Below are 23,530 nucleotides of genomic sequence, written 5' to 3'. Positions count from 1 at the left end.
TGAATGAACTTTTGAAAGACCATAAAGCTTGCCACAGTTTTTGTAGCAAAATATAGCAAGGAAAAGTGTTAGGTGCTTTATAATGGGTATATTGTGCAATTCAAAGTCCAAATAATTTATAAATTATTATAAATTTTCTGTAGTCTTCAGGTACTATGTGATCAACAAATTATACAGTTTATTGGTGTACAACTAGGGTTGTAGCCCTGTAAAGGAGATATCCCATGACTCAGTCAGATTAAGAAACGTACATTGCTGTTTAAAAGTGCAAAATTTGTGGAATCCAAACACATTTGGCATACAAATGCAATTTTCAGCTGATTTTGTTGTTTTATCAGGTGCTGCCGTTAGGGTTAGGGTCAGAAGAAGCCTTTGGGCAACAAATGTGAGAGCTCACAAATCAAATTGTTTTTTTTTGGGTAAATTGATATACTCTAAGTAGGGCCACCAATAGCATAACCAAGACAAGCAATGGTAATATCTTTGACTAGAAACAACAGAGTTACAATAAGGAGATTTTTGATGTTTGTGCTAAAAACGCTTTTATGTACAGTCAATGAGAATCAAATTCTTACACTGTATACTCCTTTGTTGAGGTAGTTAGTAAGCATTATTCTTCCTGAAGCAGTTTATCGATTTCTGTATATTTAAAGTTTTATTGTTGTTCTGTATAAGTTTTGTTGTTGTTGTTGTTTTCATATCGAACCACTCAGGAGGAAGAACTCTTCCGTCCCGCAGGCTTGTACATGCCCTGACATTTACCTCTCAATAAGCAGTGTCACCAGTGACAACAAAACAGCCAGGCCAGGTATAAATAAAGATTGTTCCGTTTTTGCAAGGTAACAGTGGTGGCTAGTGAATTTATTTAACTATTTCACATTTTATGCACCAGTTATGCACCAGTTACTGGGATAGGAGCAAACACAAATTATTGTTTTCAACAGATTTATTCATTTTATAACGAAACATCAAAGGAAAAGTCAACATGTTTAAGTGTACAACATAATCACTGACAGAATAACATCAAATGTAACAACCGATTAAACTTAGGCCAATCTCCCAGGATTAAATCCTGTGTATTGTCCAAATCTGTCTGGGAACTTATCACGGATGGCCCACACACAACAACTAGGAATGACCCTTCTGTCCCCAGCACCCAATCTTCCATACTGCCACAGAATAAACTGCCTATACGCAGCATGTCTGTTACACTTATTCAGGTCTGCATCCTCGTTCAATGCCAAAACATCCCTTCGGTAAGCCCTAGCTATTGCCAGGACCCCTTCGTTCAAGCAGAAGATTCTCAAATCCTAAAAGATAAAGAAAGACAATGTTAGAGGTAATCTAGAGTTTTGGAAAAAATTGATTCCATTGATCCTACGTCTGTTTGGTCTAGATCAATGTATCCTATGATAAATCAGTGTTAACTTGAGTTTAGTTATTTTCATGATTTGGTGACTTTTAATGTGGAACTTTTGTGGAACTTTGAGTGAACATGACACATGGAAGTTAATTGTTATCAAAATTATTATCAAATTACAGACTGATGATTCTTGCAGATTTGTGCATTGTCTTAAATAATACGATGACTTCACTGAGTACAGAGTCAGTGCAGCTACCTGTACTGCATGTTGATGCTTAAAATAATCCCAAAGTCTGTGAATCAGGACTAACTTGCTGGATTGCTTTCAGTTTTCAGAAGCATGAGTAGCACAGTTTCAAAGCTTACAAGTTAACTACTCACGGTGATTGTGACATACAGAATTCATGAGGTCTATCACAGCACTTTCTCTCTGGTTTGTGTGGGCATTTCCCTACAAAATGTGCAAACACACCAATCTGGTTTGGAAGATGATTCTGATGGATGGTATCCGCCCACTCCAGGTTGTTGTGGTTGCGGTACTGCCAAGTTAAACACAAGACTTGGTTGGTTCTCAATAATCTTTAGCAGTTGGTCATTTTTTTCTGTGTCGTTCATTTGTTCTATCATGGCCTGAAAGAAAATGACAAATTTTTTACATGCATGTCTGTGCACCAAGTTTATAAAGACATCATTGTGACTGAGCATAAGAGCACACACCATGATAGTAAAATAGCTGTACCAGCACTAATGTGGACCCTTTGGGTCTGAAGATAAAGAAAAAGGCAATATTCACACTATCACATATATGATAAATGACTTACCCGTAACGTTACCTTCCTCTATTCTATATTGAGTAAGACCTCATTACTTGATGATGGTCTGGCTTCTGTAGTAGTGTGTCTACCTCTTCCTCTACCTCTTCTTCTTGCATGACCTCTGCTTTTACCCCTGCATCTTTCCCTGCCTCTAACTGTGCTTGAAACATTGATGTGCTCTTAGCTTTCATTGGATGAAGGAGGCGGTGATGTCTATGTGAAAATGTTGAGTAAACATGTCAAAACCAATGAAACGGACATTTCAGTCCTTAACGATACAATTCATCTCCCAAGAGCAGACCATCATGAAGACTATGACAGGTCCAAAAGTCGGATTATGAAATATGTATTCGCAGGGACCTTTGGCTGAAAAATGGGTACAAAAACAAGACAATGAAATATGTAGAAACATGTACACATACACAGTGAAAAAAACAAGCAAAATAAATCTGAACACTAAATGATATGTATGCCGGAGCATTTCAAAGCGTTACATTAGAATCAACTTGCATACTCCTTTCTTTCAATTACTCTGCTATGCCATTTTCAGCGTCCATATAGTTTGCTCTTTACTTTCATGATTTCATTGCTGTTCATTTTATTTTTAATCGACTTCCCAGAGCTGATTTACTCAGTTTTATTGTTTTATTGTGCATAGGCCTTTATTTCTAGGGTCTCTTATTTATGTAAGTTTATAGTTATGCATGAGTGTTTATCTTTCTTTGTGTTATAGTTTATTCACATCTTGTATTGACTGCACTCCTATTTTCTAAAGTATTTTATCTGTCAGTCTGTTTCTATTTAGCCAAAGACCATAGTGCTGCCACAAACATTTTTTGTGTGCGCTGCATATACAGCTGTAGTGGCTCACTGCTGGTTCTGCATTGTAGCTTTTACAGTCCAAACAAACTAGCGTTGTCTTGCAGATTCTCCCTCTTTCCTAACGTATCTTTGTTAAAATTCTATCAAAAAATAACGTCATATTCAAATAATAGAAATCGTGTTTACGTTTTCCATGTTGGGCTACGCTGCGCCCGAGATCAGAGAAAAACGCTCATGGGATACGCACTATAAACCCACGATAAAATGCTTGGACTCTTTGAGGGTCAACTCAATCCGTGAAGGTAAAAATGCAAGTTTGATCATCGTAAATCCAGTTTGTTTAGCTAGGTGAATGTAAATTATTTTATCCTCTACGGTCATCGGTTCGAAGATAAGCAAGATGGATAGGCTATGATTATATAGTCTGAGATAAAAAGATCAGCCCGTGTGGTCAACATGAACTTCCGGCCGCAGCCGGTCATCACTCATCAGACAGCCCAGCCATGGAGTAACGTCGCGCCCAAAATCTACGGCTGTAAAGTGAGGCTTGCACTGCACTGCAAGCGATTTTTGTTTTTGCAATAAGACAGATCCGTCCTTTCGTCGTAGCCCCGAATAATACAATGCTGGATATCGCTGATGTGAAAGTATCGGGGAAAGTATTCACGTTCATGTAGACTCGACTGCAACGTAACTACTTTGCCGTAAGCAACAACGCATAAGCTTACAAACACAGGCGGCAGCGGAAAACTTTGCACATATGTCGTCGAGAAATCATAGCCGTTTATCGAAAAATCACAATTCTGCGAGTGTTGTGCGATTCTTACAACTCAAATCCTGGATTCAGGCCACAGCTTGTGATCGGCATATTATTTCAGGCGTCCTACAAAGGTTTCTAAATCGCTAAAAGTTGCTGGATGTGTTTTCTCGATAGAAATGACGGTCAAAGTAAATACCTGATGAGTGAGAAAAGTCTGCATTCGAACATGAACATGTTGAATTTGCCAGACATGTGCACTTGTTTTGAAAAAAATATATACATATGTATTACTTACGCCTTCCGTCGAGTCCATTGTATGGCGATATGAGTTCACGAGAAGTTCACTCGGCCCATTTGTAAGTCACACGCCAAGTTCCCATTCTCGTTTAAAATATCGCTGCGTGACGTTGCATTCATTGCGTTCTTAGTCACGTGAAGAGCCCCTGGAAATGGCGGCCGATTTCAAAATCCCGCGAAGATACCAAAACTTTATTCAACGAATCCGTCGCCAGTAGTAGACAAATGAATGTAAATGCAGGTAATGTGGCTTAATGGGGGTGATTTAAAATATATTGGAGAAGATTAGGACAATATGCCAGGGAAAAATTAATGCTAAAGTTCCAGTGCTCAAAACAGCAGAAAAAGCCCTGAGCTGAAAGCCTAGCTGTGATCAACAGTGCTCAACACAGAAAAGCCTGTGATCAACACTGATCAACATGATCAACACTGCTCAACACAGAAAAAGCCTAGCTGTGATCAACAGTGCTCAACACAGAAAAGCCTGTGATCAACACGATCAACAGTGCTCAACACAGAAAAGCCTGTGATCAACACTGATCAACATGATCAACACTGCTCAACACAGAAAAGCCTGTGATCAACACTGATCAACATGATCAACACTGCTCAACACAGAAAAAGCCTAATTGTGATCAACAGTGCTCAACACAGAAAAGCCTGTGATCAACACTGATCAACATGATCAACAGTGCTCAACACAGAAAAGCCTGTGATCAACACTGATCAACATGATCAACAGTGCTCAACACAGAAAAGCCTGTGATCAACAGTGCTCAACACAGAAAAGCCTGTGATCAACACTGATCAACATGATCAACACTACTCAACACAGAAAAGCCTGTGATCAACAGTGCTCAACACAGAAAAGCCTGTGATCAACACTGATCAACATGATCAACAGTGCTCAACACAGAAAAGCCTGTGATCAACAGTGCTCAACACAGAAAAGCCTGTGATCAACACTGATCAACATGATCAACACTGCTCAACACAGAAAAGCCTGTGATCAACACTGATCAACATGATCAACACTGCTCAACACAGAAAAAGCCTAATTGTGATCAACAGTGCTCAACACAGAAAAGCCTGTGATCAATACGATCAACAGTGCTCAACACAGAAAAGCCTGTGATCAACACGATCAACAGTGCTCAACACAGAAAAGCCTGTGATCAACACTGATCAACATGATCAACACTGCTCAACACAGAAAAGGCCTAGCTATGATCAACAGTGCTCAACACAGAAAAGGCCTAGCTATGATCAACAGTGCTCAACACAGAAAAGCCTGTGATCAACACTGATCAACACAATCAACAGTGCTCAACACAGAAAAAGCCTAGCTATGATCAACAGAAAAAGAACGCAAGTTTAAAGCATGAACAAGCTGTCGTGAACGACATAATCCCTCAAAAAAAAAAAAAAAAAAAAAAACCAAGTGTAGAACAAGCATACCAAATTTACATTAAAAAAAATAGACGCACAAATAGTTAAGAACACTTAGCTTATTCCAATTTCTTACTACTGTGGTTTAATTGACAACATTGAACAGAGCCCACAACCGTCAATGCATTACTGCTTCTAGGTAAATTATGCACATATGCAAATTATATAATTTGAATCGGCCAACCAGCTACAACCTTCGAAACTGCTGCAAGTCAGCCCAGAAATATTGTTTGGGTAATAACATAATGAACACCTTCATAGGGGCACTTGTCTATCATCTGAAGCTGCTAGGCGGCAGGCTAGGGAGCCCAATGACATCACCGAAACATCAAAATGGCGACCGCCGACTCTGCTGACCAGACGCTTGAATCTCTTAATGCACGACTGAAAGTTGTCGAGGATCGGTTGTTCGGAAATAGAAGGGTATCCACAACTAGAGACAACAAAAAGGCAGGTGTAGTTTTCTTCTTTTAATAAGATCGTTTAATGAGCTGATGTCCAATGATTGTGTTCTGTACTTTACACTACACTCCCTAGCCCAAAACTCGGCCGCTTTAATGAAAATCGCTACTCACACTCCGCCGCTAACGGGATTTGCCAGACTTCCTTGTTTTGACTGTAGGCAATAGGTCTGACTTCACGAACAATCACACAAAAAGGTCACACGAGCAAAGGTTAAAGGGCAGCAACAACAAAAAGGAACACTGCAGCTGTTCCAGTAGTCGTCCATCACGCCCTATTTTCAACCACACTTTTGACCTGGCGTTTGTGGCCTGACCGTTGCCAAACATACATAAATTTCACACATTCTTTTAAAAACTATTAGCCACAAACATGTTTTAGAACAGAACTGATCATAAAAACATTGTATACCACCGAAATTCCCGTAAAAAAATTCAGTTTTCACGGAGAACTGTTCTCAACCGGGCCCTCACTGCAGTGCACTGTTGACTCTGGATCTCCAGCGTCCAGACGTTAATATCTGATCGTTGTCAGCGTAAACAAAGGGCAATGGGACACGCGGAAACATTTCTTAAAGTACCCCAACACTTAAAATCACTCATCCTAGTTCAGTTGATATGAATAATTTCCTAAATTTTGAATCAAATTTGTAATAATATGCGTAAATATGGATATGACTGATATCACACAAAAGCAAACATTTTTTGACGCTGGAGTAAAAAAAAAATAAATGACTTGATTTCCCTTAACAATAAAATTCATATTTTAATTGTGAAAATAATCAAGCATTAATTTGATAGCAATTTTAGCAAAATGTTAAAATATTTGAGAAATTTTCATATGCACCAAAACCAAGTTTGTGATATTATTACCACAGGTCAAACTAATTGTAACATGTACATACACAGCACCCACTCACATTAAATCACAGAATCTCATTATTCAACAATACTTTATTTGTAAACAACAAAAACTGAAACTGAAAAACATATTGCATGGACGGTGAAAAAAATGTACTTTTTATCAGTGGCCCAATATTAGACACAGCTTAGACTTAGCACCAATAATTAAAACCCTGTAATAATTAAATCTTGGTTGGCAACGTAGGCCTTTAAGTTACAAATGAGTCAATGAAAATGGAAAAAAATGGATATATATATATATATATATATATATATATATATATATATATATATATATAACTGTATATATATATTTATAAAAAAGGCATATAATTTTAGTAATATATATGTCTGAAAACTAAATAAATTTTCTGTTCTTGTTTGTCATAAAAAGCATGGCACAATCGAATATTCCTGAGTTGCATTTGTGTAGAGAAAAGTACAACAGGTTTAAACAAACAATGGGATGATGGATTCTGGTAAAATATCAGTAGTTTGATACACTAAATTGTTGTTGCACTGTTGTAGAGTCGTATAACAGATAATTATACATTTCAAGTGTACTTTAGAATCTGAATTTTAAAAATGTAAATGGGAGTGTGGAGGGAACAGTTCAAAGACAACCTGAGAATGACGGTAAATGCAAACTGTTTGAAACTTAAAAAAAAATCAATCATCAGACTAGCTTTTGTCTTGGAATAATTTTGTGTGTGAATCAATAAAATGTCTTTTGTCTACATATATTTCAAAGCAACCAGCAACTGTAACTTTTGGCCTATTAATTTTCAAGAAATTTCTTGTGTGCACCTAACATGCTTTGTTTTCCTTCAATAACATGGTAAAAAGGTAAACACAGCCTTTTTTAAGAGTAAAAAAGCAAAATGTCAGAAAATAAGTTTAAAGTCTGGACTTCAATGTTGTTGCAAACAAAAGGGCGGTTTGATTGATCCAATACTGTGTATTTCATCATTGTTTACATAGTGAAACATGAAGATAGCTGTTATTCAAATAAAAATTACATAGAATTTGATATTGGTCATCAAAAGAAACAATTTCTGGGGTTTTAAAATTATCTTCACTAACTAATAAGCATGCATACAATAAAAATCTTCATGCAAACAAATGTCATGTATTTGCTACTGTAATAACACAATGTTCAGGACAGATTTCTCTTCCATTTTCTCAATAGAAGATGTGACAAACTCCTTTGCAGCAGTGTACTTCTCCTCTGAGATAGAAACTGTGTACTCAGCTGGCAATACAGCTCCACCACCCTTTTCATCAACAAGAGGCCATGGAGGGAAACTCTGCCTAGGATCTCCAGTTACAAAACTAAAAATAAAACAGCAGTCAATGTGACACATAAATGTGTTTGCATTCATGCACAGTATCATATAACATCTCCAAATACAAGGGAGAAAAATAGTAAAAAAAAATGGAAAGTAAAAATCACACAGAGATTCAATTTCTTAAAAGATTTATAAACTAACTCTGCTGTGGCACTCTAAAGTGATGTGAACCAAAGTTAAAGTTATCAAGTATCTTTTTGACTTGAACTGAAGCTCACACATGAAGTAAATGTACAGAAACAATAATTGAATATTGAATATTGTTGCTGATTGCATTTTTATATGGAATTAGAAATTTAATGGTATTACACTTTCATACAAAATAACCCCTCAAAAATTTATTTTATGATTGTAGTCAGATATGCTCATTGTAAGTTACCATTTAACGTCAGCTCCAAGTTCATGAATGCACCGGTACAGGCCTTCACTCATAATAAATGGGACGTGTCCCATTGGCACTCCAGCCACTTGGGGAAGTCTGAGGTGTCTCTTTTCATCAGTGACAACATTGTGTAGCTCAGGCTGGATATCTTTCAGTTCAGGTAACCACCCATTAGGGCATATTTGTCACGTTTGTTGCCATATTCTTTTTTCACCATAAGTGGCAACCCATCAGGTGCCCTAACCTGATAATAGTGGTACCTTGACAAAATAAAAATGTATCTATGACATTTACACTACAACATTAATCATTCCAGATCAACAACACACATTAAATTGGGAGGTTTCAAACTTAATTTAAGTGTGGCTGTGATTCATCAATGACTTTGGTTTGACATTGCATTCATTAGCACTCATTTCATTTGACTGATGAGATCTGATACTACACTTTCCTTATTATACTGCATTGTAAATGTTTTGTCAGAGTGTTGTCTCATTACTTTCACAAATCAAACTATTTGGAGAGAATTTGAAGCCCAAAGTTATAGTTAATGGACCTTGCAACCCTTTGAGTACTGTAAATTTTTCCAGCAAAATTTTAAATCAACATTGTACTAATTTCTTTGAACTTTCCTGTAATTTTAAAAAGAATTTTGGAACAAATGGGCATGACATTCCTTGACTACACTTTATTATCAAAATTTTTGCAAATATTTCAAAAGAAACGATTGGGCTATATTTATAATGGTGACAAAAAGACTGGCAATCAAAGGGTGACACTGCTAATTCTTACCCTTTTATGACAGCGTTGAGGATTTTGATCTGCGGCATATTTGAAACCTGGCATGTAAAAAAAAACATTAATGATTAATTAGCTGGAATCCAACCGACACTGATTTCACTTTCTAGCTGTTTTGATTACAATTCATTGCTGTTTTGATCACACTCGTGACAAACAAAGGGGGTATTTGACTTGCCAATGGCACTGGTGTCATAACTAAGGGGAATGCATGACACATGCATCCAGCTATCACAGCCACCTGCTTGTTTTTCACACTGAACCCATGTTGCATGTTCACGTTCATCATCGCTATAGGCAATCAAACAAATTTTGCAAAGATCATCCACTTCATCACTGAAGACACGGCGTTGTCTTTTTTTGGCACTTTCCCGTGACTGTCTTCTTTTCCTTTTAGCTTCAAGGTCTTCCATCTTTTTCCTTTCTCTTTCTTTTTTCTTCTCTTCTCTTTCATGTTTTCTTTGAGCAACAAGGTCTTCCCTCTGTTTCTTTTTGTCTTCTTTTTCCTGCATTTTTACTTGCTTTTCTTTATCTTCAAATAACTGGCGCAAATGTTCCTCTTGTATAAGCTTTATGGCTTCAGGGCCGTTCAAGAAATTGGGTAACCTCAATGTTTGCCTCCGGACTTGATTCCTTTTTTTCTTCTTGCCAATGTTGGGGTAGTGAAGAATTCCTCTGGCAGCAACAGGAAGATGGGGTGTGGTAGTGAGAGTTTGGTAGGTGGGTATGGATGTACTGCCAGGGGTGACTTGTACTGGCGATGAACTAGTGGCTTGGTAAGTAGGTGTGGTAGTTGTAGTACTAGTAGTAGCAAGCTGTACTGGCGATGGACTGGTGGCTTGGTAAGTGGGTGTGGTAGTTGTAGTACTAGTAGTAGCAAGCTGTACTGGCGATGGACTGGTGGCTTGGTAAGTGGGTGAGGTAGTTGTAGTACTAGTAGTAGCAAGCTGTACTGGTGATGGACTGGTGGCTTGGTAAGTGGGTGTGGTAGTTGTAGTACTAGTAGTAGCAAGCTGTACTGGCGATGGACTGGTGGCTTGGTAAGTGGGTGTGGTAGTTGTAGTACTAGTAGTAGCAAGCTGTACTGGCGATGGACTGGTGGCTTGGTAGTAGGTGTGGTAGTTGTAGTACTAGTAGTAGCAAGCTGTACTGGCGATGGACTGGTGGCTTGGTAAGTGGGTGTGGTAGTTGTAGTACTAGTAGTAGCAAGCTGTACTGGCGATGGACTGGTGGCTTGGTAAGTGGGTGAGGTAGTTGTAGTACTAGTAGTAGCAAGCTGTACTGGCGATGGACTGGTGGCTTGGTAAGTAGGTGTGGTAGTTGTAGTACTAGTAGTAGCAAGCTGTACTGGTGATGGACTGGTGGCTTGGTAAGTGGGTGTGGTAGTTGTAGTACTAGTAGTAGCAAGCTGTACTGGCGATGGACTGGTGGCTTGGTAAGTAGGTGTGGTAGTTGTAGTACTAGTAGTAGCAAGCTGTACTGGCGATGGACTGGTGGCTTGGTAAGTAGGTGTGGTAGTTGTAGTACTAGTAGTAGCAAGCTGTACTGGCGATGGACTGGTGGCTTGGTAAGTAGGTGTGATAGTTGTAGTACTAGTAGCAGCAAGCTGTACTGGTGATGGACTGGTGGCTTGGTAAGTGGGTGTGGTAGTTGTAGTGGCAAGTTGTACTGGTGAAGGATTGGCAGCTTGGCAGGCATACATTGTAGGTGGAGTACAGGCTTGTGTGGCACATAGTGAACTAGGGGTAAGTTGTGTGTTAGGAATGATGACTGGCTGGCTTGTGCTTTCAGTTAAGTGTAGCCTTTTCGGCAACCGATAAGATGGACTCCCTTCCAAGTCATATCCTTCGGCCATCCTTTGCTTGTACTTCTCCTTCTCAGGTGTTGTCAACACCTCTTTCAACATGGATAGCATGCTGTTAGAGTTTTTGTCAGTCGCAGTGGACTCCATATTTGCCTCTTCTACTGCATTTTCTGTGAAGACTGATGATGGCAGCAACAACTTGTCATTTATTTTGCTTCTATCCACTGGATAGATTCCTGATCGGGTAAAGCCATCAGTTATGTTCTTTATTGTGACACTTCGTTGCCAGGCAACACAGAACACCCTTGAGAAGGTCTGCTTATTCACTTCTTCACCAGGATGCTCATTCATGTATTCCCTGACAGCTCTGCTCCACGCACTTTTCAGTGGCGAAAACAAGGATACGTCACATGGCTGTAGGAAATGGGATGCGTTTGGCAACAAACGGTAAAGTAGGACTTGGTTTTCTTCCGCCAGCTTAAAAGTCTCAAGGTCAAGGTGTGACTCATGACTGTCATAGAGCAGGACCACAGGTCTTGTTGGAGGAATGTTAGGAATGAAATGGTTTCCAAGCCATGAGTAGAATGCAGCAGATTCCATCCATCCAGTTTCAGTGAAGTAACAGCTTGACCCAGGTACACAGCCAGCCAATGGATTCCATGAACGGGGTGCTGTTTTCAGTGGAAACAAAACATATGGGGGGATGGCACCACCAGCAGCATTTATACAGGCTAGTACTGTTAGCTGAGATTTGCTATTAGCTGTCAACTGTGGAACTGCCACTGTTTTTTTGGATGGGCCCAGTACTTTGCCTGTTTTAACTTGCATGGAAAATCCACTCTCGTCACAATTCCAGATGCTAGTTGGCTTATCAAGGAGTTGATGATCTGATAGGAATACTTCGAAATCTTCAAACCACTTATCAACTTCAACTTTGCTAACCTTTGCCCTCTTCAGATCAAGTTTGCGTGTGCTAACCATCTTTACTTTAAGGTTAGAGGAAACACCGATACCACTTGTTCCCAGGTAAATTTGGTGGATCTCTTTGTTTGAGAGGTGTTACTCTTCCATCTTTATCAAGTATTTTCTTTACTGTGTTAAGAAGTTGACTTTTTGTGACACCAACCCCCTCTCAGCCATTCCAATGAGCCAGTCAGCAATCATATCTTCCTCCATTGTTGTTAATATTGGGGGTGGTCCACTTCTTCGACCCATTGCATTTCGGCCTGTTATCCTATCACCGAGAGTTGACTTCTTCACATTCCATTTGGCTGCAGCTTTCCGCCAAGACAGTTTGTTTACAATGATGTCATTGACAGCACCTTCAAGTGCTTTTTTTTTTCCATTTTAAATTTATTTTCTGTAGTAAAAAAAAACATGAAAATATTTTTCCCTTTACTGCTTAAGAATGTTCTGTATAATATTGTTAGGATTAATAGGAATTGGATTTGACATCTTCCTATATCCTCCCCAATCATGCCACAGCAATGAATTTCATCAAAACATGCTATTTTAGAATAATAGTCTTGTCTCAAACATGAAGGATAGCCATCAGCAAAAAATTGTAAAGATGTTACCAAACAACAACAAAGAAAAGGAACATAAAACTACTAATTATAATGTCACACCAATAATAATAATAATAATGATAATAATAATAATAATAATAATAAGTTATTGTTGTCGTTATCGTTACAATTATTATTATTATTATTATTATTATTACTTTAACTACTACTATTATTACTACTACTACTACTGCTGCTGACAACAATTTAACAGAATGACTGCAAGAGTGGGTGACTCCAAGCGCACAAAACAGCGGCCGATTTTTGGGCATTACCATTTCTTAAGATCCTTGCTAAGAGGCGCGAAAATTGTCAATCAGCCACAAATGACACTAATTGCCGCATCGACAGATTACCAAAGAACATTGATGAGTATTTAGGCAGTTAAAAAGTCGTCTTGACTTCGCGAGACGAAGTCAGAAAATGGTGCCAAAATCCTAGCTACCGTTAAAAGCACAGTGGAAATGAGAATCGATATACGCACCTTCTCGGTTGTTGCGGATCGCGGCAGGCTGCTTCGCTCCAGGATCGTCAAATTTGGCGGTAAGATTGCTGATTATACCCAGAACCCATAGCAATGCGGAACTGACGTAGAATTATAATGACGGCAGACTTCGTAACGTTTTTTCTCGCGCTGGGCGAGAATTGGTACCGGCCGAGTTTTGGGCTGGGGGGTGTAGTCTAAGTCCAACTACATGGCATTTACGTACGGACTACGGTGTACACAGTACAGCCTAGCTGCAGTACTATGCTCGAGGTTTTGCCTGTTTTGTATTTCTACCCAGCCCACACCCCCCGACAAAACCTCGAACTCCAGTACTGCAACCATGTAGGGCCCTTTGACATAGCAATCACAGGACCGTATGTAAAGTGAGCCCAGAGCCTGTGATGAAGCCATAGCCGTGCCAACAGGTCAGAGCTTGGATCATGGAGGTATCACGCAGATCATGTTGACCAGCACAGTTGTGACTATTGATGACCTTTTCACTGTTTTTGTTTTTCAAGTCAAGCACACTTTCTTTTTCTTCTTACTCAAAGTATTTAGCTTGTCAACTCAGCCTGTGCATGTGTAGACTGCATTGTTATTGTTGACAAGAAAGTTCTTGTACAAACTAGAATTCAAATGTAAACAATAACAGTGCACTCACAATCGCTTGTGGTGCGATACACAGCCGGTGTATGCATTAGAAATGTAGGAAGTTTGGAAACAAATTGGCTATCGCTGAGTTCGGAGAAGGTACACATCGTTCAGTAAACCAGCATCGATGGCTTCCACTACATCTCTAAATTCATACCTGCTATCATCCTTGCATCAAAATTGATCTTCTGTGCATTTTGCGGTACAATTTCTGAGGGGACCCTTTCTACCGATGGCTGCCGTACACTCATTGGCTCAGTCAGCATTCCCAAATATAAGTGTTTCAAATGATCGCAGACTGACAGTAGATGACCAATCACTGTTGTAAGAACTGAAAATTCTGTTTCTGAACTTTCTGCGTTTCTAATGCATACAATGGCCATATCCTTGTATCGACTGTGAGTGCATACTACACATATAAACACTGGTGGCAAGCTAAATAGTAGGAGTTTAAGCATGCCTTGGGGAGTTGAACAAGAACCTGCAATTGATATACAAAACAAAAAAGTGAAATAAATCTTCAAAAGTTACAGCAATTGGCCCTTTATGGGTGATCAAGACACTGCGTCACTGACCAACAGTTTTTCTTATATTTCCCTGAATTGGAGATTAGCATTTTAGATTTCAAAATATGCAGAAAAATCCATATGTCACCAGATTAGTATTATGGCCAGAAAGAGTTGAATGCATTCACTTTTCATGTGAAGAATTTCAAATTCTATACGTTCCATAAAATGTGGCCTTACAAATGTATCTATTTTAAATACAGTTCTTTAATGATTAAAAATGTTTCACTTGCATTTGATTCAAGTTCAGCAAAATGTCAAAGTCTGGAAAGTTTTCATTGAATTATTATTATAATGAAAATAAGAATTATCACACTTCATATTGTTTAACAGAATATTCCACTTGTTCACAATTCTGAATGAAAAGTAAATGTTTCCTGATATGACACGTGGCAGAAATTAAATGCAGGCAGTTCCTTTAGAAGGGGAGCGTAGATGTGAAGAGTTGCTCCATTGAATAAAATATAACCATAACAATGTCAAAAGATAGTGGTTTGTCCCTGTTATGTGTCAGTTATGGATACATGACCAGTAGTTATGAGTTTAATACCATCATGTCTATTGACCTTGAACACCATGGTGTAACCAACTCTGAAAAATATCTTTCTATTCCTGTAGTTGCTCGATACAGTAGCAAACTTTTCCCAAAGTATGAATACTGCAACTGCTGGGAGAGACAACATTGGAGCACTGTGGAAGAGATGTAAGTACATTTATTATACACCTACATCAGTGACCTATTGAGTTTCATCATACAGTAAGATTCAGGAGAAGAAGACACATTCCCAATAACATTGATGAGGAACACAATAACTTTTGGTGTTATTGGATGCTATCTAACCTTTACCCTCATAGCTACTTTATGTCAACAAGACCAGATTTTGCAATTTTTTTCAAAAATATACATCAAACCAGTGGTATGTCACACAGTGAATATTGACCATTCCAAAACCTGTGAATTTATCGAAATTATGCTGCTGAACTATTAGGTGCACTGCTCTGCCCTGCATGGGTCGACATTTCTTTCTTTCTATATTGCCAAAGCGCTGAACTCATTCACAGTCTGCTGATCACATGATGCAGTGTACAACAGGACATTTTCAAAATGTTACAATGTCAACTTTTCTGTTAAAATTTGACTAAATAGGTGTATAATAGTAAGGTTGTTCACAAAATACCATGATGTATGTCCTCATACCAGTACGTCACACACTTCAGTGTTGTCCTTGACAATACCTCCACTGTTCAACGTACTCAGACATAAATCCCAGTATTTTGTGAATAACAATACAGTATAACAAAGTAACAGATTATATGTTACCTATGAGGATTTTAGATGATGCCTAGTAGTGTGTCAGTTTGATCACTGAGATGACATATCCAGTACCTTCAAGGAATATCATAGTGATGGCTACTCTCTGTACAGTAGTTGTGTTGATATATGTGCACAGCTATCATCTGACTTGCGTACTTTCAATTTCAATTTCAAGGGCATCTTGGTTCTTATGTTAGGAGACAATGAAATTTTGCCAACTTTCCCATGCCATTTACCTAGATTAGAAATTCTGCTGATAAAGTTAACATATGATCATAAACACTGCACCTAAGGTCAGACTGGTCTGGATCATATTATTTTCCCTAGAAATTGGAGTGGGCACTTACTCAAATCCACTCTGACATGTTCAAATATGTTTGGTTTCATTGTCAAGGTAAAAGGCAAGAATATACAGGATGTATGCTAGATGGTTCAAAATTGGTTGTCAAATATGTACGTAATGTCTGACATCAAACACATAAAAATGGCCATTTTGCAGGTTACCAAATATGAAAAGAGAACTGTTGATGCAACAAAAACAGTAGAATGAATGAGACTTGCGCACAATTATTGTGAATTTTTATATTTTTATGATTTGTTAGGATTAGTAACAATTGCTGGTCTACTTACAAATGAAACATGATGTTTAAGCAGTAATATATCATCAATATGAGCCATGGAACGAAAACACTGGGGAAATTTTTCCTGTTGCTATTTAAATTGAAATTTTGCATTCGTATAATATTTAATTATCTGCAGTGGATGAGTTGGAGGAGTGTTTAGATCCATCATTGGTCGATAAGCTTACTCTTGATGATGAACTAAAAGCAGAAATTGTACTTGCAGGTGAGGAATTTTAACAAATCTTTCATTTACAACATAGATTATATGGGCAAGAGTGTTGTCGTTATGCTTGTCATGAGTATAACTAGAGCTCATTCAATCAACAGAACACAAGTTAGGAAGATCAGGTTATCAAAAATAAGTTTGACAAATAAAACATGTTGAGTCAATGTTACTGAATTCGCCAATAATACTTTCCCAACGAGGAAGAACCTCGGATACTGGTTTCTTAGCTTTAGCATTGGCACCATAGCAACTCTGTACATTGAAGCAAATCTGAAAATATTTTAGAAAAATTTGTCCAAAAGTTTCAAAGTTATTGTTGATAGATTACTGAAAATAGTGATGGCCAAATTTGAGAGCAGTAGAAACATGAATGCAGATGCCGTAGCAAGTTTCTGTAGTTGGTTAAAAATATCGCCACAGAAATGCTGCAGAGTGAAAGTAGGTCCAACCTCAACATAGGAAGTCATTGTTAGTTTTTGGCAAACCACAGTTTTGTAACGCTTGAGGTTGCTTCATAATGAATGCCTTTTCAGCTGAGCTGACTATGACCACTAACAAATTATACTCAACATGAGTATGAAGAAGTAATATTTTGTGATGAACAACAGGATGGTCAAATTGAAATGCTAAATCATTGCCAACATTTTTATATCAACAGTGTAACTCGTCCGTAATGATAAGCTTTTCTCATTATTGAATCAACGATACCCAGATTGAAGCTGCATCTTGTTGACAGCAGCATTTTGTATTATTCTTCAGAATATTCAAATCTGTGAATCATCATGAAGCATGTAGTGTTAATAACTGTAGTTTCTTGAATTCATTTGCAGAAGAAAAACATCTTCGGACACAGGCTGCTTTACTGGAAAAAGTTCAAAAGATGAAAGATATTCTAGATAGTGAACATTTGAAAGGTAAACATGACACTCATTATGTTTGTAATGCCTGGTTTCATTATAGTAGAAATTTCACAGATCCAATTTTTCATTATTGGAAATTTGCATCTCTGGAATAGAAAAAGTGTTAAATCATAGTCATTCATTCCTTGTCTGGACATCACATCCAGGGGCAGAATTCAGGACGAAACAAGACATCTTCATACATTTATAAACCACTTCAAACCTGAACTTTGTAACCAACCTCCAGTTTACACTCCAAGGCCAAACACCATGTACTCTAGAATGAAATGTCACACAAAGTTTTCACTTGAATAGCTAGTATAAATGTTTTTGTATTTAGATTACTGTTCGCAAGAGCATATAAGTCAACTACAACAAAGTTTCACAGTATCTACCTGATAGCATGAAGGTCTATGTGTACTTCACCCTGTAAACATGGCACAATATATTGAATCTCCTGTTGTTGTCAGAATTCAGGTATTATACAGAAAAGTCAGATTGGAGCATGATAACTCGTGTGACAGTCTATGATTATTTGATGACTAAAGTGCTCTCAAGTAACCATCTTACTGAATGTCTATTTTGCCACACCATCTTGTCATTGAAGCGATGGGTTCATATCACAAATTCATCAGTTGTTATATTTCTGTTCTTTTACAGTGACTTCTAACATGTCTGACAAAATGCAGTCCTTAGCTGTCATTAACATTACTCAAAAAGTAAGTTATTAGTGGAACAACTCTTGGAATGGAATTCTTATAGGTGTAGAATTTGGAGAAAATGCATGATGCACATATCCTTCACAAAACAGCTGAAAAAAATCTTGTTTTTCTTACTCATGTGCTTTGATCTACACCGGCAACATACCCATTTGCAGAAATAAAAACAAGTGACAATGCACCTGCCTTGCCCAAAATGAAGATATCTGTAAAATTACATATTCTAAGTGTACAGTTCTTAACTTTGAACTTGATTTCAGACTGAGGCTAGGCACATAATTTAGAGATTGCATAAAAATTCTGGTTTCTTTGCAAGTAGCGGCTCAGGCTAAGGCGCTTATACCCTTCAGTCTCAGAGCTTGATGTAAGTGTATATGCTCATTACATATGCAGTGTTGCAGCCAGGAATTTTAAACGAGGGGACACTATGTCCCCCTACAATTTATTCTTGGGGACATTTTATACATTTTGATGACAACATGTGTCAGTTGTCAATCAAATGTACTATTTTGTTACCAATTAGTTTCACAAAACAAAATTCAAGCTACCAGGACCGCTTCATCATGCTTGAATTGCAGGCAACTCTAGCAGCTAATGTATTGTATCTGCCACAAATGAGAGAGCTCAGGCAGACCACAAGCAAATTATAATATCAAGTGCAGCATTTTAATTACTTCTAATCACAGCTCCGAAAGAATGGAAATAGAAGCCTCAAATGATCATGCAAAACAAAGGTCATTGTCAGTGTCAGGTATTACCTACAGACTACAACCACCACAGTCAACTCAAAAGTACGCCTTAGGTGACCCACAGTGTGGGAGAGTGGGGGACAACAGGTTTGATTTTGGGGACATTGTGGCAAGGGGGCGTCCTGGCTGCATATACTTTGATTCAAGTGTACCAAGCTTTGCAAACAGAGATTTTTGCACTTGTAATGAAGTTTTTTCCCTTCAAATGAATATCAAGAGTGCCATGTGAATCCAAATAGGTCCAGAATATAGTTTTAAGGAGATATCTAAGCTGTACTTTGAACAACTCACAAATGTTCCACAATTCACGTTAAGTGAAATGTTCACAGTCCAGAGCCTGTGATAAACACACTTCATGTATGACGTCTTTTGTATCTCATATAAGTATTTCCAGAAGTTTGAAATTTGATCAACTGAATGTAAGCCTTTGGCTTTAACATGATATGGTAAGATGATGCAAAGATCAAGATGAGAACTATATGTATATTATGTATATTGAATTAAAATTGTTGAGGATCATTGAACTTGATGATGTACAGCTATATAAAACATTGATTATTGTGAACAAGTTTCAGGACTATTTCAAACCAACTTTCTACAAGGTACCATTATCCCATCACTTTGATCTTTAAGGCAAACAAAATGAAAGTAAAGAACTGTTCACATCCCATATTTACCAAAGATCTGGCATGAGAATCAAATGTATTATTTTGGGGAGCGTGATGATGATTGTATTACAGAACCAATTTTACCCTCTGTGATCTTTTTCATGATCTGTGTTTTCATGATCATCTAATGTTAGCAGGGTGATGCTATGAAAGGTTAATCTTCATGCAATTGTAATCTGTTTTCTATTCATGAGAAAATGGGTATAATATTTTAGTCTTGTTGATATTTTAGACAGGTATACATATGAGGGCTATCTAAGATGTTTTGTTATACTGGAAGTTCTATGTAGCATCTTGGTAACAAGTTCTGCAATGGCTTCTCTGTGGTAACACCACTCACTATTATAAATAATGCTGCAATATCTCCAATCGTACTAAATAATGTCTTAGAAATGACCTGTTCAGTTATGTCATTCAGATGCCATGTCTGTACAACCAGTTCTTTTTTACCACAACTGTTTTTGGAAAAAAAAGATTAATCTCAGTATTTTTGAAACAGTACAAAGTGATATTTATCTTGGTATCCTCTGATTAATGAGTAACAATTTAATATTTGTTTCAAATATGATTATGTTTGGACTAAATCAAAATGTCTTGATATTTTTACAGGAGGAGGCTGATGCTCTAAGTCAAGAAACCAGACAACTCTTAGAGGCATATAACAATATTGTATCCTTACCTCATTATATTATAAACTGGTAGAATGACTTACCGTCCAGGGTACACTCAGTGTACCTAGTTTCTGACCCAATCATTCAGAGATATGCAAACATATAGTTATATTTTTGATATTTCTATTGTATTCGAAAATTATGACATTTTCTGATATGAATATGAAATTCACATCATCAGTGTTATCGTTAGAAGATAAGATGTTCCACATAAAAATGTTGTTGTTGGAGCCATGAAACTGCCCTGCATGAGTTCATTGTTGTAGCAAATGTATCACCTTAACTTGGCACTTTCAGATAACTTTGCTGTCAAAACAGTTTGTACAGTGGGATGAAATGATAACAAAATATGAAGTGGCTTCCCAGAATAAATCAGATGAAGACTAGGAGATACGGGGTCTGCTGAGTCAGGATATGCAGTCATTCCATGATACTCTTTTCAGCTGAAAGACATCTGCTGCAGTAAGCTGCAGTGTGTGCAATTCATCAATGCAAGTGATGTGACAAAAGCGTTTGCGCAGCTAGGAAATTCTTAACCAGTATCACTGGTTTCCTCCACGTCCTTTGCTAGTTTTAAATCATGAATGCTTGTAGAATAGGCCATAGCTACACCCAAAAGAACTTTGTATTACATTTTAGCATAGCATTATTTTTTGTCAAGAAGCCCTTCCGCTCAGAACACTCAAATTCTTGCTTTGTTGGAATAGAAGTGGTTTCTATATACTGCATGTGTATTGCTACAATAAATGAGATTCTCATGTACCTACCTGTTGGCAGAAGTACAAAATTTTTATTCCAAATGCAAATATTAAATTTCTTTTCATTTGTATATTTCAAACATAGATTATTACTGACTTCTTAGGTCTTAATGCGGATTAGCTTTGTTATGATTATCACAACATACTGTATTCCCAGATACCGTCTTGTATAATATTTCATACTCAGTCTAGCATGCTGAGAGCAGTACACATGTACCAAAGTTGAACATTTTCATGTAGGAAATCTGAAAGGACAAGCATGCTTAACTGTGTGTGAATAATACTGTTGTCTTATAGTGTGACCTGAAGTAACTGCTGTGAAAAATTCAAAGGCAGTATTTGGAGCTGTTTAATTTGCAAAGATTGAGCACCACATTCGTGTCTCTGTTTTGACTGACAAGGGTAATACGTATTTGTTTGAAAACCAATTCTGAAAAATGCAGATTCATTTCATTTTTGCAATCTGCCAGATGGAAAAGTTCAACTTTCAAATATTGCAGTGTATCTTGTACATTTCCCTCAGCTCTTATTTGATTTAGAAATGTTGAAGACACAAAATGTTTGCATCAAGTACAATGCATTGGACAGACTATTGAAGATCTTGTTTGTGTAACAGCACTGGTATATTTTAATGTCAACTGACCCTGATAAGCAAGTTGATTGCCCACCTTGCATAGATGGTTGTTCTTCAAGTCGTTGAATAATCCAGCTGTGGAATGATTGAGTTTACACGATTGGAGATAGATCAGTAAATACTGCCATGGCATGGGGCATAAATATGTATGCATATAATTATTTAGACACATGTTCCTTTGTTTTAATTTATAGAGTCAAGTCAATTTTAAAATGTGTCTTACAGATTTAATATACCTTTCTGAAAGCAACATGAACAAATGTATATTTTGGTCTCATTAATGAATTTTCAAATTTAATTCCTTGTGATATTCAAACCACTTGTTTGTGTAATGATAAATCCTGTACATCTGTACTCTGTTTATGAACTTACAAAGATAACAAGCGTCACACAAACAGAAATGGTGCCAATTCAAGTCTGCTAATTCATTGACATCAAGGTTTCATCTGAATGCTTGGGAAGAGGATGGAGCTATTTTGCTAAGTTAATATCACTGTCGAAAGTTATGAAAAGAGTATTTATTTGTAGTAGAAAAATAAATGTAAGTTACCATGCTTTTATCGTATCTACCATAATATTAAACTGTTAGTTTATCTCTATCTGACACTTCATAAATGCACAGCCCATGAGTTGAAACCGCTCAGAGAAAGAAAGGAAAAAATCTTCAAAACGTGAATCTCCAAAAATATTTGTAAGAGTGCAATTTGTCATGTGCTATATCTTCTGTTGCCATGATGAGAAATAAAACTGAAATCTGTTTTTACTGGTGTCCAGTTATGTCATAGTAACTTTATTTGTACTTTTATGCAGTAGAGTTTTTCCTACCATAAACCAATTGACCGATTTGATGACTAGTATCAAACACTCATATCAGGAGTTTTTGGTGGTGGAACAAAGACATAGAGATATTTCTGGTTGAGGGCGCTCTTGATGATTCATCAGCCCTGCCTACCCTGCTTTCTACACAGTGTCTGTTACTGTTAGGTGCTGCTTGATGAACAGTGGTACACAGTTGCAGCCAGCCAGCTCAGCAGTCTTAAGAGGAAGGCAGTGCCAGTCTGCTACAAGCAAATACTTCTTGGTTTAGTAAAATCTAACAACAAACTGACACTTTGTATTAGCATTGTAGACATACTCCTGTATATCCATTCCATGCTTGTTCACAAAAAATGTGCATTTGTTTCACAGTATCAAAATAATTCGACTAAGTGAGTTGTCAACTATATCAAGGCTGGAGAACAAATGTAAAACTGCAATCGAACTGACAAGGCCAATAGTCTTCTCTCAATGTACACAAGGATTGTCATTATACTGCTGGCCTGAAGATAACCATCGGAAAGCCATATTTCACACTCCTAGAAATAACGTGAATACCAGAATTGTCCAAGTTAGTCTCTGAACTTTTGTGGGGTTTCGTTTGATGCAGATTTTCACCTGGCAGGAAACGTACCAGGTGGCCCTGTTTCAAATGGTAGCATATTGCAAGTGCTGCTGGGAAATAAGTATCTTGTATTTCAGATGTGTTGAATTAATTTCTTCCTTCAGTTAAGAGCCATTTTTTAATTTTCCATCTAGAAATAGTCTTCTAATATATTATTTTGGTATACAGTACCGGGTATACAATATTTTGGTCCTTTTTTTCTTGTAATGTATGAATGATCATTAGGTTAACAAAGGGCAGTGCTATTGTCCCGTTGTTCCCAAATATTCAAGGAAACTCCAGAGTTACTATCCTTCTGCATTGAAATTTAGTGACTGGCTCATGGGTGCATTGAATGCAGACAATAACTCTG

General features: G+C 37.5%; 1 protein-coding gene across 1 annotated transcript in view; it reads left to right on the top strand.

Annotated features, from left to right (window-relative positions):
- The window catches only part of LOC139121965 (dynactin subunit 3-like), a 33,440-nt gene extending 10,934 nt beyond the window's left edge, over window positions 1–22,506 (top strand). Inside the window, exons 2-8 of the mRNA XM_070687303.1 lie at window positions 5,723–5,956; window positions 15,094–15,178; window positions 16,550–16,636; window positions 17,470–17,553; window positions 18,199–18,257; window positions 20,284–20,343; window positions 20,643–22,506. Coding sequence (XP_070543404.1) covers window positions 5,840–5,956; window positions 15,094–15,178; window positions 16,550–16,636; window positions 17,470–17,553; window positions 18,199–18,257; window positions 20,284–20,343; window positions 20,643–20,732 — 582 coding nt within the window. The 5' untranslated portion in view covers window positions 5,723–5,839 and the 3' untranslated portion in view covers window positions 20,733–22,506. The remainder of the gene's footprint in view (window positions 1–5,722; window positions 5,957–15,093; window positions 15,179–16,549; window positions 16,637–17,469; window positions 17,554–18,198; window positions 18,258–20,283; window positions 20,344–20,642) is intronic.
- The last annotated feature ends 1,024 nt before the right edge of the window (window positions 22,507–23,530 follow it).

This window comes from Ptychodera flava, chromosome 21 (assembly GCF_041260155.1).
Source record: "Ptychodera flava strain L36383 chromosome 21, AS_Pfla_20210202, whole genome shotgun sequence".
Taxonomy (NCBI): Eukaryota; Metazoa; Hemichordata; class Enteropneusta; family Ptychoderidae; genus Ptychodera; species Ptychodera flava.
Note: the sequence above shows the minus strand (reverse complement) of the source record. Positions and strands in the feature narration are given on the sequence as shown.